Below are 20,046 nucleotides of genomic sequence, written 5' to 3'. Positions count from 1 at the left end.
AACCATCAGTTATTAAAAGGTGAAATTTGACTTTCTGAAAATATCAGCTAAAAACATGTTTTCAGGGGCGCCTGCGTGGCTCAGTCAGTTGGGTACCTGACTCTTGACTTTGGCTCTGGTCATGATCCCAGGGTCACAGGATCGAGCCCCATGTCTGACTCCACACTCAGCATGGAGATTCTCTCTCTCTCTCTCTCTCTCTCTCCCTTTACTTCTCTCCCCCTATTCGTGCTCTCTCTACTTCTCTCCCCCTATTCGTGCTCTCTCTCTCTCTCTCTCTCTCTCTCTAAGATTAAACAAAAACAAAAACAAAAACAAAGAAAGCATGTTTTCAGTTCTGTGTGTGGGTTTGGACCCATTATCCCTGAAATGACTGACACGGTTAATGTTCCACAACAGTGTAAAAAACATGACCTCATGAGCTATAAGTGGATAAAAGAGTCCAGAGTACATTCAAACAAAATCTAATCAACACTGTTGTATGTGTTCTAAACCAGCCTCACTTCAAGTTTTATACAAATCTTAATATCAATTTAGTATTATTAGGCATTCCTATGCTTCTGGCTTGCCAGGGTCTTACTCAAGATGTCCAATTAGGGGACCCATATTGTAAGTAAAAGCTTTGATGTACATGCTTCTGTGTTTACGTTTATTTAGAACAATATGCCATCACGGGGTATAATTTATTCACGCTACCCTCTGTGGGAAGAGGGACAAATTGGATCATTGTAACTACATTTGATGTATAAGAGCAGAAAAGCACAAAACATGAAATCATAATAGCAATGACTAAGATACTGAAGAGGTTTATACACACAAAAAATTTACTGGCACTGTGTTTCTGTTGTTTTGGTGTTGTTGTTGTTGTTGTTGTTGTTTTTGGCTCTGTGTTCTTTAAATATGTGTTTGTATTATATATTGGCTTATTAGCATGTCTCCCCTATTATTACTCTTTAACACTATCTAATTTACTAACTGTATAATATCTAAATACTTTAAGTTTTCTGTTTTTCTATTTTTTTCTGTATAAAAATGCTATGTTAATAAATGTAGGACATCATAATTCCAGGCCCTTATTATGCAAAAAGGTTGTTTTTGTAATAAGTCAGACCACAGCATTTTTCTGTATTCCTTGACTGCTATGACATAACATGCCATTTTAGAAGTAAAACAATGAAATCTTAAAAGAGATTTATTACTGCAGGTGATCCTTGAGTACACGCCAAAATATGAAACAACAGACAAGAACAAGAAATTTGTATTAGAGAACTTCTTTCATTGTGCTCAGATATTTAAGCAGAGAAGCTTTTAAGTTTACCTTCAAATCCTAATCGTCAAATTTGGGAAATGAGTTGTTCCAGGGAGAAAAATGGAAAAATATCTCCATGCTTAAAACTTTTAAATCATCTGACAATGACCTAAAAAAATGCAACTGTGAACGGCACAAGATCAAAGAGGAATCACACAGAATTGGGGGGCCTGGTATTTCGGTCGACCTATGGGTCCCCAGCAGCAGGACACAGACACTCGCAGCCCTGCCTTCTTTAACAGGGAATCATGTAACAGATTCACAAGATGATTATAATAACTGATGAGAAATCTGTCTTCGGTGCAGAGTAAATGTGTCTGACGAAGCCAGTTGAACACTGTCAAGATGGCCATTTCGCATTGGATGGTGTACCTCTGATGGGTGTCTTAACCTAAAGGTCTCCTGGGGAAGCAGACGGAAGGTCTATTAACCAACCACTGCGCCAAGAGTAGAAATGGGCTCTCACCACAAGGAAACATCTGTCTGGTTCTGGGAGGTTAAACAATGCCCGTCCAGGTATGAAACCCAAAGCAAATCACGATTGGAAGATGAAAGCTAAAGAAAATTTGGCATCTTTTCCCGTTTAAGTGGCTTAAATTGCTATCACTTCACACATACACCCTCTGCTTAGATTCTAACCTCTCTGGATCATCCAATGCAGGTACAAAAATAAGCCATCGGGCTTCTGGCTTTGCAGTTAAAGGGAATTAGACCCTAATCAAATTGTTCCAGGTATGCTACCTGGCTTAAATGGATTCTACAGCATCTTTATTTTTTTTAATTTACATTTTAGGTAGTTAACGTACCATGCAATATTGGTTTCAGCAGTGGAACTTGTCTGGTCACTACTCATCTCCTACACGCAGTGCTCCCCACACGTGCCCTCCTCCATTCTACATCATCTTTCTGTTTGCACTGAGTTTTCTATGAACCTGCTCTCATGAAAACGCTTGAAAGAGAAGTTTAAGGTAACCATCCCATTCATCCTCTTCCAAGGGGAAGTAGATATGGCATTGGATAAGGGACCGGTATGATAAAACGGCAAGATGGAAAAAAGAGCAGTGTAAATGCAGATTTGGCAAGAAAAACTGAATTTTTCAAACCCCATTTCATTAGGTATGTATTCATATCTGCAAGGAGAGGACATACTCATGTTTTGCTGCTATTTATACCATTTCTCAACTAAAATGCTTGTTTCACGATGTTTAATTAAGTGGTTAATGTCCTCTCTTCCCAATGTTAAGGTTATAATAGTATCTTCTGTTATTTGAAATTTAGGAAAATGTTTTGTGTCCTTGATGATAGATGGCTTCAAAGAAGTCATCTGCTCTGTCACCCCAACCAAACTGTCAAATTCTTAATGTTAATGAATAGGTCCAGTTGTGAGGACCCCACAACACTCATAGTACAGAGTTTTGGAAAATATGAATGACAGACATAGACTCAAGAGACACTCAACCATGGACACTTTGCTTCCTTTTCTTCCATGCGACCTTTTAAATCTACATCCAGAATTTTGACTTAATAGGTTTTGTAGTTTATATCTTTTGAAATGACATTCTTTTGGGGTGCCTGAGTGGCGCAGTTGGTTAAGTGATCTCAAGGTCAGGTCGTGATCTCACAGTTCGTGGGTTTGAGCCCCACGTCGGGCTCTGTGCTGACAGCTCAGAGCCTGGAGCCTGCTTGGGATTCTGTGTCTCCCTCTCTCTCTGCCCCTCACCCACTCACACTCTGTCTCTCTCTCTCTCTCAAAAATAAGTAAATATTAAAAAGAAATTTAAAAAGAAATGGCATTCTTTTGGATTTTTAAATTATATTAAGCCTTCACTGAGTGAATACAATAAATTTCTCTACACATTGTTTCTTGGTTTTTTGAATAAAAAATTAAATTTCATGAATGTTATATGAGAAAAAATGGTAGGTACATAAAAATAAAACAAAAAACTTCTAGTTTATATCTCAAAAGAATGACATTCTGCTCTTCTTCGTCATATTTCCTTCAATAACATGTCACGTATTTTTGTCTCCTCTCTCAACTTGTCTTTTAAGATCTTTCCATTTTTGTAATTTGGTTAAGAAATGAAAAGGGGTTAAATTATTTTCACTTCTCCTGTAGCAGCTTCATGGTGCCTCTTCCAATTTCCCAGAGTATAAATTTCATATTGTATTCATGCAAGACAGCTTTAAAAGCAAAACAGCCAATATGATCCCCAGAGTGAAAATTCTAAATGGAAAGCTGTGAAAAAAACAAGTTTTGATAGGAGAAATTCCTAACATCGGCTAAATAAAACTTAATGTCGTACAATATGACCCAAAATGTCAAACGTTGTTCATTAAGACGTCAAATTTAAATGTGTGATTTATTTAAATTTACAAGTTCCAAAGTTTGATTTAATTTTTAAAAACTTGAAAATGTGAAGAAAAGTGCCACGAATTAAAAAACAAATCCATGTAACCAAATTTAAAACGCACCAAGTATTACATATAGACCAGATGATCCAATGTCTTACCTTCATCATGAATTTCTGTAGGGGCAGAAGGAAAAGAGAGAAAATATTATACATTTTTGCAAAGACTTCTTAAAAATAGCTCTTATTTATAAAGATTCCACTGTTCAAAATAGAGTTATGTGAACAATAAAAAAACTACCACACTCACTGTGAGATCACAAGAAAACTTAGTATCAACTACATACTAGAGGAAAGCTGTAGCAGGCAAAACTCTCTTTGAAATTGTCTTTATATCAGTTTTTCCTACTTCTGTGAAAACATGCTGCTGTACTTTAATGCATGATTCGATTTATAACATAGCCACTAAGCACCAAAAGAACCAAAGGTATATTCTGAAAATGATACTCAAAAATGCTTTATAACTTTTTTTTATCTCTTGCATAAAAGTGCAGTGATATAAAACAGCAACCGAACAAAGTTTAGTAAAAATAGTGGATTAGAAACAGGTAAGGTGGATTGTAAATTAAGATGCCGTGATACGCTGTTTATATGTCATGCAAAACAACAATAAGCAGGTTCTAGACACTACATATTCTGAGATGTGTATTTCAAAGAAAAACCACAAAAACTTTTCTCTTTTTCCCTTAAAACATTTCTCTTATGATTTGCATATATAATAATAGCTCATTTTACTTCTGCAAAACATAATTTGTACATACATTTCTTCATTTTTCCTTAGACCCATAAAATTTGACTGCCTCCTCTTAGAAGAGGTTCACAGATGCAAAAGAGCTAAGAAGGAAAAATAACAATATATTTCCAAACTTAGGGTTAAATTTAGCTGTCACAGTGTTTAAGTCCTAAAGAGAAAAGATACGTTCACATTCATTTTAAAGACAACAGCAAGGGGAAGTTATCTAACATAGTATTTGTAAATACCAGTTATTTTCCTGAAACATACATGCATAGTAATTTACATGTTACTAAATGGAAACTCTACTTTGACTGTTTTTTTTCATTTTTAATATTATATTTTTTAATGTTGTTTTTAAGTAATCTGTACACCCAACGTGGGACTCAAACTCACAACCCCGATCAAGAGTTGCATGCTGTTCTGAGTGAGACAGACAGGTGACTCTTTAATATCAAAAATTTAAGGAAAATGTGTAAAGAACCATTTCATTCTTAGCTTTAAAAATATAGGCTGTTTGGTTACAATTTTGTAAGTGATATCAATGGTAAATGACATCAGAAAATTTATTTTCCATGATGAAACTGGCCAATCAGATCCTATTATGAGATCTCTAGTGATGTAAATATCACCAGATGAGGAATTAGGAAAAATCCTTTTTAAAGCCTTAATTAAAAGAAAAACACAATTCCAAACTTTTGGTACAGATCATAGCTTATAACAGATACTTTATTCATGAGTTTTTGTTTTTGTTTTTGTTTTTAATTGAGCTCAGTTTCAGAGATTTTTCCTTGAGAAATGTTCTCAGGCTGATTTTCTGTTTTCTAGGTTAAACTACATCAGAACTGTAATAAATAGAGAAAAGAACGGTCAGGAGAGTCAGAACAGAGGGCTGCTATTTACAATTCCTAAGTAGTGTCTTAACTACAAGAAGGGCGAGTCACTGGGGAGAGTAATCCAGATATATGATAAAAGAGAACAAATACTGAAAATTAGCAAAGGCCAAAATATCCATCTGCAGCATGAGAAAAAACAGCTCATGTACCAGACACACATTATCAAAAGATAATCAAAAACATGAAAGATTACTTGTGGCATTACTGACATTAACCTTCTGTGCAAACCACTGGTTGGTCCATTTGCCTCAAGCGCTACTGATAACCAAGTGATAACATTATGACAAGTTCAAAGGGGATCACTGGGGAATGAAAAAGCAAGCAAGATACATTAAAACAAAAAGGATATATATGTAATTTTAATCTCAATGTAAACACTGCCTAGATATGATAAAAAGCAACAGAAAAAAGAGTAATAACAAAATCCTTTAAAAGGTGCTGACATGATTAAAAGAAGAAACTCATGCCTAAAGATAAATATTGAAGAGAATAGGCTTGATTTAGGTTAGAGAGTATCACCTTATGCTTCCACTTTACTGAAAGAATTATTTATTTCCCTCATGCAAAGGTCATTAGATAAAAGCTAAAATTCTATTAGACAAGATACAGAAACAGAGGACTATAAACGAAGGAAGAGTCCAGGCACCAAGGTGAATTGACGCTGCTTTCTGTCTAGAAGAAACTGGTGGAGGATGAAACACAAGGGGGAGATTTTAGTTCTTTACTTCTGAATTGGTAGGTCCGATGAAGCTTCAAACGTGAGCAAGAGCTGGAGGCAGAGCCCCCATTACGCTACGTTCACATGAACCAGGAAGAGAATTAGACATCCTTGAGCTGTAACTCACAGATAGATGGCCATGAGGGGGGCCAATGGATGGCAAACGGAAGCAGAATAGTCTTTGGTCTGTAAGTTTATGTCATTTGATCTAGCACAGCTGAGAGACCTGAAGGGCTTTCTTGGCATATGCAAATGATTATGAGTAGGAAAACAAATCAAATAGCAATACTCCATTAGGAAAATTGTAATCAAACACGGGACATCAAGAGAATGCATAATTACACGCTGGTATAAAGAAAGAAGCAGTGATTCGGGAGACCGAAAAAGCTCCTCTACCATAACTAGGCCTTTCAGTTCAACTTTGAATTTTTTAAACTGTTATTTCAGTGGTGCCTGGGTAGCTCAGTCGGTTAAGCATCAGACTTCATTTCAGGTCATGATCTCACAAGTTTGTGAGTTCAAGCCCCATGTCGGGCTCTGTGCTGACAGCTCAGAGCCTGGAGCCTCCTTCAGATTCTGTGTCTCCCTCTCTCTGTGCCCCTTCCCTGCTTGCATTCTCTCTCTCCCTCTCTCCCTCTCTCTCAAAAATAAAAATTAAAAAATTTTAAATAAAATAAACTAAAACAAGCTGTTATTTCAGTTTTATGAAATGATAACTGATTTAAAAATGTAATACTTCCATACATGGACCTGTCTTAGAAGTTTTTTGTTTTTTTTTTTATTTTTTTATTTAAAAAAAATTTTTTTTTAATGTTTATTTATTTTTGAGACAGAGAGACAGAGCATGAGCAGGGGAGGGGCAGAGAGAAAGGGAGACACAGAATCTGAAACAGGCTCCAGGCTCCGAGCCGTCAGCACAGAGCCTGAGGCGGGGCTCGAACTCACGAACTGTGAGATCATGACCTGAGCCGAAGTCGGACGCTTAACCAACTGAGCCACCCAGGCGCCCCATCTTAGAAGTTTTGTTTTTTTTTTTTTTTTTTTAATTTTTTTTTTTCAACGTTTTTTATTTATTTTTGGGACAGAGAGAGACAGACAGAGCACGAACGGGGGAGGGGCAGAGAGAGGGAGACACAGAATCGGAAACAGGCTCCAGGCTCTGAGCCATCAGCCCAGAGCCCGACGCGGGGCTCGAACTCACGGACCGCGAGATCGTGACCTGGCTGAAGTCGGACGCTTAACCGACTGCGCCACCCAGGCGCCCCCTTTTTTTTTTTTTTAATTTTTTTTTTCAACGTTTTTTATTTATTTTTGGGACAGAGAGAGACAGACAGAGCACGAACGGGGGAGGGGCAGAGAGAGGGAGACACAGAATCGGAAACAGGCTCCAGGCTCTGAGCCATCAGCCCAGAGCCCGACGTTAGAAGTTTTAAAAGAACCTTTACTGAAATAATCTTCTCAAAAATTATATAGATCTGGAATTAGCACAAAATAAACATTTGGGGGCTTGTCACTAAAAAGAATTATCCAATCCAACAATCTGAAAGGCTAGGGCAAAATTTTGATGCAGGAGGACCTTTTAAAACAAAGTTTTCACTGAGGGCAGGAAACGTCCTACTTTGCACACAGGCTATCCACTGAATTTGTTTGCCATCTTTTCTCTTGCATGTAGCAAGATGCTAGGATTTCTCCATAATCCCCCAACTGGTAACCTCTACTTTGCAAGTGGGGATATACATCTGGTAAATTTCACGATGTTGAAAAAAGAAAAAGACCTCGCACCACCAAAGACTTGAGGTTATTGGTGGCTATCTGTTTAACTGAAGTATAAGTGACAGGCAATGTTTTGTTAGTTTCAGGTGTATGACATTGCTTCACCAATGTATAGATTACGTAAAACTCCCCACTGTAAGTGCAGTCACCAAACATTATGACAATATTATTAACTATATTCCCGATGCTGTACTTTTCATCTCGGTGACTTATTTTATAACTGGAAGTGTGTATCTCTTAACCCGCTTTACCTATTTTGACGATCGCCCCTGCCCCACCGCCACGTTCCCTCTGGCGACCACTAGTTTGTTGTATGTATGAGTGTTTCTGTTTTTTTGTTTCTTCATTTGTTTTTTAGATTCCACATGTAAGTGAAATGACATGGTATTTATCTTTCTCTGTCTGACTTCACTTATCATAATTCCCTCTAGGTCCATCCATGTTGGTGGTTATCTTATTTTATTTTATTTTATTTTCCAATATATGAAGTTTATTGTCAAATTGGTTTCCATACAACACCCAGTGCTCATCCCAAAAGGTGCCCTCCTCAATACCCATCACCCACCCTCCCTTCCCTCCCACCCCCCATCAACCCTCAGTTTGTTCTCAGTTTTTAACAGTCTCTTATGCTTTGGCTCTCTCCCACTCTAACCTCTTTTTTTTTTTTTTTCCTTCGCCCCCCCCCCCCCCCATGGGTTTCTGTTAAGTTTCTCAGGATCCACCTAAGAGTGAAACCATATGGTATCTGTCTTTCTCTGTATGGCTTATTTCACTTAGCATCACACTCTCCAGTTCCATCCACGTTGCTACAAAAGGCCATATTTCATTCTTTCTCATTGCCACGTAGTATTCCATTGTGTATATAAGCCACAATTTCTTTATCCATTCATCAGGTGATGGACATTTAGGCTCTTTCCATCATTTGGCTATTGTTGAGAGTGCCGCTATCAACATTGGGGTGCAAGTGCCCCTATGCATCAGTACTCCTGTATCCCTTGGGTAAATTCCTAGCAGTGCTATTGCTGGGTCATAGGGTAGGTCTATTTTTAATTTTCTGAGGAACCTCCACACTGCTTTCCAGAGCAGCTGCACCAATTTGCATCCCATGTTGGTGGTTATTTTAAATTAATAATGTTCCCAATATATTTGAGGGACCAAAAGAAGTTTAAAAGTAACAACTCCAAGGTCCAAGTGTATATCAATATGTACTATCTAATAGGATATATGTACGCATATTTGTAATAACAAAACCCTCAACTATTTCTCTTATGATAAAAATACCGTATGTAAATACTTAACTTTCTAGGGATTCTCCACTGAAAATATCCAAAACTGAACTGATTGACAGGCATGTTGACTGCAGGCCCAGAGAGCATCTAAAAGGGGCACGGCTTCCATTACCATGAAAGAGCAGTGATACCCGTAATCATTGAGCCTGTGGCTATGCTCTCACATGGCTCATAACAATAACTATCTGGTTACAGGTGCATGCTCGTATCTTTTAAATAATTCACTATATTTTGGGGGCAGATTGGTCATCACTGTTGTCATTTTCAACCTATTGACAATTCTGTACAGAAAGGATTTACGTGAACTGCCTTTTCTTTTGAGTGTAATGAATTTGACAATATATATGTGTGTAATTATCCACTTCTTCTTTTGAAGGGCGAAGAAAAATAAATGCTTCTGAAAGGCTACCATAAATCCTCCCATTTTGGCTCGCTGACACAGGTTTATAAATCACTGAGCTGCATGAACGCCTAAAATATGAAGTAAAAGAGCTATTTAGGGCTTTCCTCTTTTTGTAGCTTGTCTCGTGAAAAAAATTTCTCTAAATCAAAACCAACAAATTGATCTCTGCACAAAATATATGGATCATAATGACCCGAAGATACATAAAGCCTCACCTATACTCAGATCACCGCCTACATATAAAAAATTACGTATATCAGGGTGTCTGACTTCGGCTCAGGTCATGATCTTACGGTTCACGAGTTCAAACCCCATGTCGGACTCTGGGCTGACAGCTCAGAGCCTGGAGCCTGCTTCAGATTCTGTGCCTCCCTCTCTCTCTCTCTCTGCCCCTCCCCAGCTCATGCTCTCTCTCTGTCTCTCAAAAATGAATTAACGTTAAAAAAAATTTTTTTTAATTTTTTTTTTAACGTTTATTTATTTTTTGAGACAGGGAGAGACAGAGCATGAACAGGGGAGGGTCAGAGAGAGGGAGACACAGAATCTGAAGCAGGCTCCAGGCTCTGAGCTGGCAGCACAGAGCCCGACGTGGGGCTCGAACTCACGGACTGTGAGATCATGACCTGAGCTGAAGTCGGACGCTTAACCGACTGAGCCACCCAGGTGCCCCCCAAAAATTTTAATTGTGTATATCAAAGTATAGAACATTCTATCTTTTTCCAAACCATTTCAAACACGTATGAACCTTGAAAACATGAAAGCATTTCACAGGCCCTCACATGGCAGTACATGCACATGAAAACACATTACTGTTTTTAAACTGCTATTCAGTTAGGAACATTCGAAAGAATTTTGTATCTTAACAATTACAACAGCATCAACGTATTCCTGAAAAGAGCAAGTATATGTACGAGACCTCATTCGGTCTACAGACACTGCTCCACATCTGACAAATATCACACTGTTTTCCATCCCTTCGTCCCAGCTCCACCCAACCCCACGCACTAGGCTACCACGCTAGAGGCCTGCAACCCCAGGCACCACGCTAGAGGCCGATGCTATGGGTTAGGGGTGCCAGAAGGCTGGGGTGGAGTAGACAGAAATAACAGGCAATCTATCACCTGCTACTCCAGACCCACCAATGTTATTCTCCCTTCGTGTATGAAGAGCAACATTTGATTACTCAATGGGCTTATGATTAAATGCAAAATACTCAAAGATGCTCAAAGAGACACTGGGAAACAAGTGGAGAGAGGAAGGGGGGAGGAAGAGATTGATTAAGACTGATTGACCTTTGATGAAGCTATCCAGAATTATACTATCAGAAAATTCACAAAGGAGCCATTTGCCTTTCCATATATATGTAAATTTTACAGGGCTCCTAAAGGTCTTAATCTGCGGTTGGTAAATGCCCTGTGTAGTTAAGCAAGTATAACTGTTAAAATGTGTAGTTAAGCAAGTATAACTGTTAAAATGGGACACCTGTGTGTAGTTAAGCAAGTATGTAGGGGTTCTTTCTGTCTGGATATAAGAGAGGTCATGGGACCCATCCTAATTTAAGGAATGGGACAAAGGAGTAGAGGTGCCATAGAGCAGGTGGGTAGGCAGGGGGTTAAACTGTTTTTCTGTTACCCTTCAAGGTACCGGTTACAGTCGAATTTCAAACTTCTAATGGAAAATATGTAAGATTTGAACTACATGAGTCTTCAAAGAAAGGAAGAGCCATCCATTGGCCCCCCTCATGGCCATCTATCTGTGAGTTACAGCTCAAGGATGTCTAATTCTCTTCCTGGTTCATGTGAACGTAGCGTAATGGGGGCTCTGCCTCATAATGATTACCAGTTTCCTCAAAAAATGCCAGCAGGAATTTTCATTATATGATATCTAAATGGCAGTATATTTCAGCATCAGTGTTTTATTCTTAATATAATGGTACTATCTTAGAACAAGAAAGGACTGGTCCAGATTCTAATCCTATAGATGAGGAGATAACAGATAGCCTATATAAGGTTATAAAGCTAGTTACTTGCAAAGCTGAACTGCATGATTTTCAGCTCAATGTTACTTCCTTTTCTTTCTCAGATCCAGAAAGCAACCTCAACTGTGAAGATTTACGAATAAACTTGATAAGAATGAAGCCTGAGATGTGAAACTGTTACGAAAATGAGAGAAAGGAAAGCCACAGGGTGAGGTAGGTCAAGAGTAACCAGACACAGGGAGGAAGAGAGGGAAACACTTACAGACAAAGGAAAAGAGGGTTCCCATTTGTTCATGAATTCTATTTCCAGATTTGAAAGTGGCTTGACTAGTTGGTTCAAGAAAAAGTGATCTCTGGGTACAGCACCTAAGTTGACTAATGGAAGTAAAGGGGCACCGAAATGAGAAAAGACAGACTCATTTTAGGACAGCTGCCATTGGCAGGGAGTCACCAAACGATGACCAACATGTTCGTAGAGACAGGTCTTTATTCCCAAGACAAGAAGAGTGTAACGCTTGGACCAGAGCTCTAACTATAGGCACAGAACACATGCAATTTCAAAACAACAACAACAACAAAAAAGTTGAACAGGATTAGTAATCGTTTAGCTACGAAGAGACAGATGATGAATTTACATTCTCGCCAGAAATATAATACAAAAGTGGCAGTTCTCAGAATTATGTGGGTATCATCATCATGGAAATGGCAATTAAACAAAACAAAAAAGCTTTCCATCAATATAGAGGGATCCAGTAAGTGAAAAAGAGCCAAGATTCACAAAAAGCCAAGTGAACATGCATTCGTTTCAGTGGTAGAAACACCACTGAAAGGCTACTGAAAATCAGGTAGCAAAAGGCTCAAAAAATATTGAGAATATCAAGAGACTCATATCCCAGGATCAGGAAAAATAATAAATATAGAATGAAGCCATCAGTTAAGCCAATCTTTAAAAGCCAATATTTGGGGTGCCTGGGTGGCTCAGTCGGTTGGGCGGCCGACTTCGGCTCAGGTCATGATCTCGCGGTCCGTGAGTTCGAGCCCCGCGTCCGGCTCTGTGCTGACAGCTCAGAGCCTGAAGCCTGTTTCAATTCTGTGTCTCCCTCTCTCTGACCCTCCCCCGTTCATGCTCTGTCTCTCTCTGTGTCAAAAATAAATAAACGTTAAAAAAAATAAATAAAAAAAATAAAAGTCAATATTTGGGGCGCCTGGGTGGCTCAGTCGGTTAAGGTTCTGACTTTGGCTCAGGTCATGATCTCACAGTCTGTGAGTTTGAGCCCCACATTGGGCTCTGTGCTGACAGCTCGGAGCCTGGAGCCTGTTTCAGATTCTGTGTCTCCTCTCTCTGACCCTCCCCCGTTCATGCTCTGTCTCTCTCTGTGTCAAAAATAAATAAACGTTAAAAAAAAATAAAAAAAAAATAAAAGTCAGTATTTGGGGCGCCTGGGTGGCTCAGTCGGTTAAGGTTCTGACTTTGGCTCAGGTCATGATCTCAGGCTTCGTGAGTTCAAGCCCCACATTGGGCTCTGGGCTGACAGCTCAGAGCCTGGAGCCTGTTTCGGATTCTGTGTCTCCCTCTCTCTCTGCCCCTCCCCTGCTCCTGCTCTGTCTCTCTCTCTCAAAAATAAACAAATATTAAAAAAAAATTTTTAAGTCAATATATTAAGTCACAAAGCAAATAAAAACAAAATAATACAACAAAAATAATAAAACATGCTTCACTGTTTTGCATGCTCAGGAAAAAAAGTGTTGTTGAGACTCTAATTTCCATTCAGAATTAAAAGTATTCAGGGTGTTCAGGACTGGAAGGATTCCTCTCTCCTTTTAGCAGATGAGGAAAGTGACATCTGAGTAGTAACATGGCCACCTTACATGATTTGTCACAATGCTGGTCCAGACTTTGCCTCCAGAACCCTGTCACCTGCATCTTTCCTCACGATACTGACAACACCTGTACTTTTAAAGATTCCATTAATACAGATAACAGACCATGTCTATAGAGCATGGAAAACATAAGAGCTAAGCAGGAGGGCTTTAAGATTAAGTAGTCGAGATTTGTTGGATAAGAGATAAACAATTCTGATTCCTGTTGATCAGAAGCATATCATAATTACAAATTATATAGAAAGCATATACTTCTAGGTAGGGAGAGTTTTCCAATCTACCTCATTTCAGACGAAGCAAAACCAAAACTTCGTAAGGTTCTACGTAGAGACCAGTAAAATATGCGTTCATTACAAGATAGCAGTTAGTTTGAATATTCATAGTACAAGCCACACTCAGAAGCAAAACAAAAAGATTAGAGGCAATAGGAAACATGCACTTGTTTAAGATCACAGTTTCTTTGTAAATACATGGAAACACATACCCATTTTTCCACATCAACTTGCTGGGGAAAGAAAAAGCCAAAATAAATAACAAGCAAACAAATAAATGCCTGGCAAAGTTTCAATTACTGTCATTTAAATAAATGGTCCCTGCACCAAAATCTTCCATTTCTAGTGGAAAATCAAAGGACTCAAATTGTAATTAATAACATTTAATCTCAAATAAACCAGAAAAAGTCAATTAACTTAGTAATCGGAACTTTTAAAGTTATTAAACTGGAAAAGCACCAGGTACACGAAATCATAACAATCCAACATATTCAAAAGCAAACATGAACACTGATCTGATTCTCAAACCTAATAGGCTTCCAGATTTAGGGACCAGTCTTCTCCTCTAACTGTAAGTATCTATTTAATGAAAATAGAAATATAGCGGTCAATTTAGAAATACAGCATCTAACCATAAAAATCTTTCAGGAAATAAAAGTAAACTTTCTCTTACCCCAATCTTCCTCACATTGTATAAAATGTCACAATATAACAAAAGGCATGCCTTGCCAAAAAATCCTGAAATTGTATCAGCATCAAATTTTTTTATTGCATTTATTAATGAATGCATGTTAGTCTCATAATCATTATGAGATTCCTTAAAAATATAAGTGAATAAAATTATATTCCAAAGTATAAAATAGAATTAAAAAAAAAAACCGTATGTCAACAAAGACTGTCTGTCTCTACAATGCCCTCAGTTCCTAGCAAATCAATCAGAAAAAAAAAAAAAAGTCAACTTTAAGGGGCATACGCCCTCTCAGAGTTGTTTGCAAAACCCACCCCCCCAATATAACACCTATGATTGGTATATTGTGAGACTTGAGGTTTGTTTCAGACTCTTCATACACTAAGTTTATTTGTAACTTTTTTCCTTAGGCAATTCATTAATTGGGGAAGATCTAAGGCTGGTTAGGCAGAAATCTTGGGCCATGGCCAGGAATCTGCATCCCTTAGTAAGCAAGCTTGTGGAAGGAAATGTGCATAAATGTAACACACAGTGGTTATTTTTAAAATATTAGACAGTGATAGAAAAATATCAACTTAAGTACACAGGTGGAATTGGTTTGAAGCCCCAGGAGGCTCTTACAAGAGAGCATTTTGGTTTATTTAATAATTTATTTAGTCCTCTGAAAAATCTGTTATAAGTTTTAAAAACACACAATTGCTTTTTAAGAGAGAACAACTTACTGAATGGAAAGACCTGGTTTTCACTCTAAATTTTTAAGATACTTGGCTGTGATATAAAGTTCAAGTCCTCATTTTAAACTTTAACTTATTTACAACGGGATGACTTTGTTTCTTCAGATACTGGGGCAGAGGGAAACAATTTAATCGTGACTAGTTGTAATATAGTTACCATTTACTTTTTTACCTCCAAAGGACAAATCCTTGTATTTGTTCTCTTTCAAGAGCAGTAATTCAAGAAAATGTGAAATGATTTCCTTTAAATAGTTGTCGGGAAAACAAAATATGCCATACTTGCAGTGACTCCGTTGATTAGCCAAGACAGTTTATTAACCCATCATTTTCACTTCTAAATGTTAAACATTCTCTCTCTCTCTCTCTCTCTCTCTCTCTCTCTCTCTCTCACACACACACACACACACACACACACACACTTTGCATCACTGCAAAGATAAAGTGTTGTAGGATTTTTCTAGAAGAAAGAACTTGTAATCAAAAGTCAGTAACTAGTATTAGTAATAGAAGCTCTTTACTGATCTATAGTTACAAGGAGAAACAATTTCTTAAAAGTAGCAAGAATTAGTAGCAATATAACAAACTCAGTCTCCCAATACCCAAAGAAAGGCTTAGCAACAGCATGTGCTGGAGGTGAATTATCACATCAACACAAAAGACAAGACAAATGGCCCACAGATTTAAAAGACTAAAGGGCAATAAAGTTGTAATTATGCATAAGCAAGGCAGAGCGATTTCATGACACATCTCTTACTAATGTTAACAAGAACCATTTCATTAAATGCCTGCAAAAGGTGAAGAGGAGAATGATTTCTGTGGAGATAATTGAGGAAGGGAAATATAAAGTTCACAATAACCTTGATTAATTTTATAGTTTAAATAATTACCAAATCCATAAAGCATATAAGACAAATGAGCATTTATTCTAATCATTTATTACCCAAATATTTGGGATTTTAAAAATATGCAGAAATTACATTAGAGAAAATAAATATATTAACATCTCTAGGAAATTACATTAAGTATTCTATCATAATAAGACTAAAAAAAATGGCAACCTCATTTTTCAAAGAAAACAAAACTGCCATTAAGGAAAATAAAAGAGTAGTTTAAATTCCAAGTTGATTTAGCAAAGGACGGAAGTTAAAAATATAGTATAAAAACAATTAATTCTAAATTGTATCATTATATGAAAGATGAAATATTCATATGACATCTCTTTGTATTCATATTTTAATTAATACTTTCAGGATATATAAACACGAACTATTCTTTTTTTTTTTTTTTTTTTTTTTTTTCAACGTTTTTTATTTAGTTTTGGGACAGAGAGAGACAGAGCATGAACAGGGGAGGGGCAGAGAGAGAGGGAGACACAGAATCGGAAACAGGCTCCAGGCTCCGAGCCATCAGCCCAGAGCCTGACGCGGGGCTCGAACTCACGGACCGCGAGATCGTGACCTGGCTGAAGTCGGACGCTTAACCGACTGCGCCACCCAGGCGCCCCGGAACACGAACTATTCTATAACGTTAAAAAAAATTTTGGTTGCTTCTTTCAAATTGCTTGAGTTAAGCCTTACTGTGTAAGGTGAAGAATTTTATTATCATTAAATCTGAGTCACATATTAAGCAGTTACTATGTGCCAGGCTTTGAACTAAATGTTTTACATGTAATCTTCTTATCTGCATTTTATATATGAAGATACAAATGACATATAAAGGTGTTACAAATCCTCCACAATGAAAAAATGTCACTTAGTTATTAAACAATGGAACTTGACCTTGACATTGTGTCTCTAACGGCAAAGCCCCACACTCCCATGTCACTATTTGGTACACCATATCCAAGTTACATCATCTTTTTTTTTTCTTGTCTCAAATTTTTATTCTGCATTCAATCTGAAATTGCTCAACAGCCTATTTCTTCTTCTTTAAGTTTATTTATTTTGAGAGACAGAGAAAGAGAGCGCACCCGTGCACAAGTGGGGGAGAGGCAGAGAGAGAGAGAGAGAGAGAGAGAGAGACAGAGAGAGACAGAGAGAGACAGAGAGAGACAGAGAGAGACAGAGAGACAGAGAGAATCCCAGGCAGGCTCTGCACTGTCAGCACAGAGCCCAATAAAGGGCTCAAACCCAGGAACCATGAGATCATGGCCCAGGCTGAAATCAAGAATCTGACTCAACAGCCTATTTGTTAGTTAAGTGCCACCCAGTATAATATGTTAACATCAAGATGAGAGAAAGTAAAATGCACCTGTAACATCAAACATGTTATTTAGTATCCCTTGTTCAAAGCATGTTTGGATTTTTGCATAGATACATTTACAGTGTTTGTTTATTGTTGACAGAGAGAGAAAGAGAGAGAGAGAGAGAGAGAGAGCAAGCAGGGGAGGGGTAGAGAGGGAGACACAGAATCCAAAGCAGGCTCCAGGCTCAAGCTGTCAGCACAGAGCCCGATACGGGGCTCAAACTCAAGAACCATGAGATCATGACCTGAACTGAAGTCTGACACTTAACTGACTGAGCCACCCAGGCGCCCCAAGAATTTTTAATATCAAGGCATAACACAAACAAGTAATCAAAATCTTTAATGCATGCCGACAATCCACTACCCTGCTGTTAAATTTTTTTGAGTAATAAATTAGAGAAAAGTGAAAAAGAAATTCTCTACCCTACAAATAATTCTCCACCACACAGGCTGTTTATTATTAAGCTTGGAATAGAGGAGCAGGGACATGAAAATTCGCACACTGTGTTCCAGCATTCAAAACACGATGAAGTCATCTAGATTTTTTAAAGCAAATTATGATTTGGAGAGACCATGTTTTTAATGAATATATTCATTTCAGAATATATTGAATTCTGAATATATTGAATAATGAATATATTCAGTTCAGAAAAATATGCAAGCCATGAGTATAGAGTTTGGTGAAATTTTACTGAGTAAATGAGCCCATGTAATCAGCTCCAGATCTAAACAGAGGACACGACCATGACCTAGAAACTTCCTTCACACCCTCCCCAAAGAGCAATTATTCTATCACTATTAATTTAAATATTTACTTATTTTATTTTTGAGAGAGAGAGAGAGAGGATGAGCAGGGTGGGGGAAGAGAAAGGGGGAGACAGAGAATCCCAAGCAGGCTCCACACTGTCAGTGGAGCGAGATACAGGGCTCGATCTCAAGAACTTGTGAGATCATGACCTGAGCTGAGATCAAGACTTTGATGCTTAACTGACTGAGCCAGCCAGACGCCCAAGTTTTACTTTTCTTATTTTGAAAATATAGACTATGTTCTCTTTTTATTTAGTTCCTTTAGTGGACATTAAGTTTGTAAAACTCATCACACTGTCGTGGGTAGTAGGAATTAATTCATTTTCCTGGCTTTGTAACACTCTTTTGTATGAATATATCACAATTTCCATATCCATTCAACAGCTGAAGGAACAATTAGTGATCTACTTCAACTTGGAAAGGGAACTAATGAAATTTTCTCTCATTTTTCAACAAGACCTCACGCAAACAATAAAAGATTCAAAATAAATTAAAACTGCTTTGTTTTGGCTTACATGTTTCCTTCCTCTGCCTCCCCACACAAAACATGGATTCCTTGGTGCCTAGTTATTTATTGAATAAGTTACCAGACTGCCATTTAATAAGGAACTAAAAGAAAGCCACATTATATGCTTTTATTAAATATCGGCATATAGGTAGGTCAATCACATCTCAACAAGCAATGAGCTCATCCCTTGGCAGCAGGAGGGGAAAGAAACTAATATCATTAAGAACCTACTACCTGTGCTAGGTATTTTTATATTTATATTTTTATATTTTATATTATATTTATACTCGCTTTCTCTCCTATAAATATTAGTCTCAACAGAAAGGATTTTTTTTTCTTTTCTTTTCTTTTTAATTTTCATACATATTTATAAATAATAGAATTGCATGGGGGGCCTGGGTGGCTCTGTTGGTTAAGCGTCCGACTTCGGCTCAAGTCATGATCTGACCGTCTGTGAGTTCGAGCCCCACGTCGGGCTCTGTGCTGAGGGCTCAGAGCCTGGAGCCCTTTTCAGATTCTATGTCTCCCTCTCTCTGCCCCTCCCCTGTTCATGCTTTGCCTCTCTCTGTCTCAAAAATAAATAAACGTTAAATAAATAAATAAATAAATAAATAAATAAATAATAGAATCGCAGATTTGCTGGACCTCAAACTGAGGTGTTTACTTAAACGCTCTCAAGAGCAAGCCACATAATTTTAAAATGGAAAATACAAAGTATTAAATTAGAATAGATGTGGTGCTAATGTTAAGGAAATTATAAATAAATAAAAAATAAATTATACATATATAAATCATACATATATAAGTTATAAATAAATAAAAAGAAGTATGTCTCCACAGTTCAATATGGAATGTGATTTGTATTTTATTTTTTTAATTAAAAAAAATTTTTTTAATGTTTATTTACCTTTGAGAGACCGAATGCGAGTGGGTTAGGGGCAGAGAGAGAGGGAGACACAGAATCGGAAGCAGGCTCCAGGCTCTGAGCCATCAGCCCAGAGCCCGAGGCGGGGCTCGTACTCACGGACCGTGAGATCACGACCTGAGCCGAAGTCAGACGCTTAACCAACCGAGCCACGCAGGCACCCCATGATTTGTATTTTAAACCACATGAGACCCTGAAGTCCTTTCTACCATTAGTTTAAGGGCAAAAAAAATTCATCATAAATTTAATTAAGCAAATGAAGTCACAAAAATCCAGTAAAATTCACTGTATTACACTTTAGTCAAAGTTCCTGGCTTTATTCTGATTTTTGTATTAATCAGGCAGAAACTTCACATTCTGGGGAGTCTGTGAAACAGTAAAACAGACTTAACACAATACGGTAAACTTAGCAATTTCCTACACTAACACATTTAACTTAATTCCAGGAAAGAGTTTAGAAAACCTACTTGAGGTTTAATT

At 37.7% G+C, this 20,046-nt stretch overlaps 1 protein-coding gene across 4 annotated transcripts in view; it reads right to left on the bottom strand.

Annotated features, from left to right (window-relative positions):
• RYR2 (ryanodine receptor 2) overlaps nt 1-20,046 on the bottom strand; it is a 755,762-nt gene that overhangs the window by 451,762 nt on the left and 283,954 nt on the right. For all 4 annotated transcript variants that reach the window (XM_081790553.1, XM_081790554.1, XM_081790555.1 and 1 more), the window contains exons 4-5: nt 13,873-13,889; nt 3,820-3,834 (exon numbers count right to left, since the gene is read on the bottom strand). In XM_081790553.1, the coding sequence (XP_081646679.1) occupies nt 3,820-3,834; nt 13,873-13,889 (32 nt within the window). The remainder of the gene's footprint in view (nt 1-3,819; nt 3,835-13,872; nt 13,890-20,046) is intronic.

This window comes from Panthera onca, chromosome D2 (genome assembly GCF_046562875.1).
Source record: "Panthera onca isolate mPanOnc1 chromosome D2, mPanOnc1 haplotype 2, whole genome shotgun sequence".
NCBI lineage: Eukaryota > Metazoa > Chordata > Mammalia > Carnivora > Felidae > Panthera > Panthera onca.
This window is presented reverse-complemented; position numbering and strand designations above follow the sequence as displayed.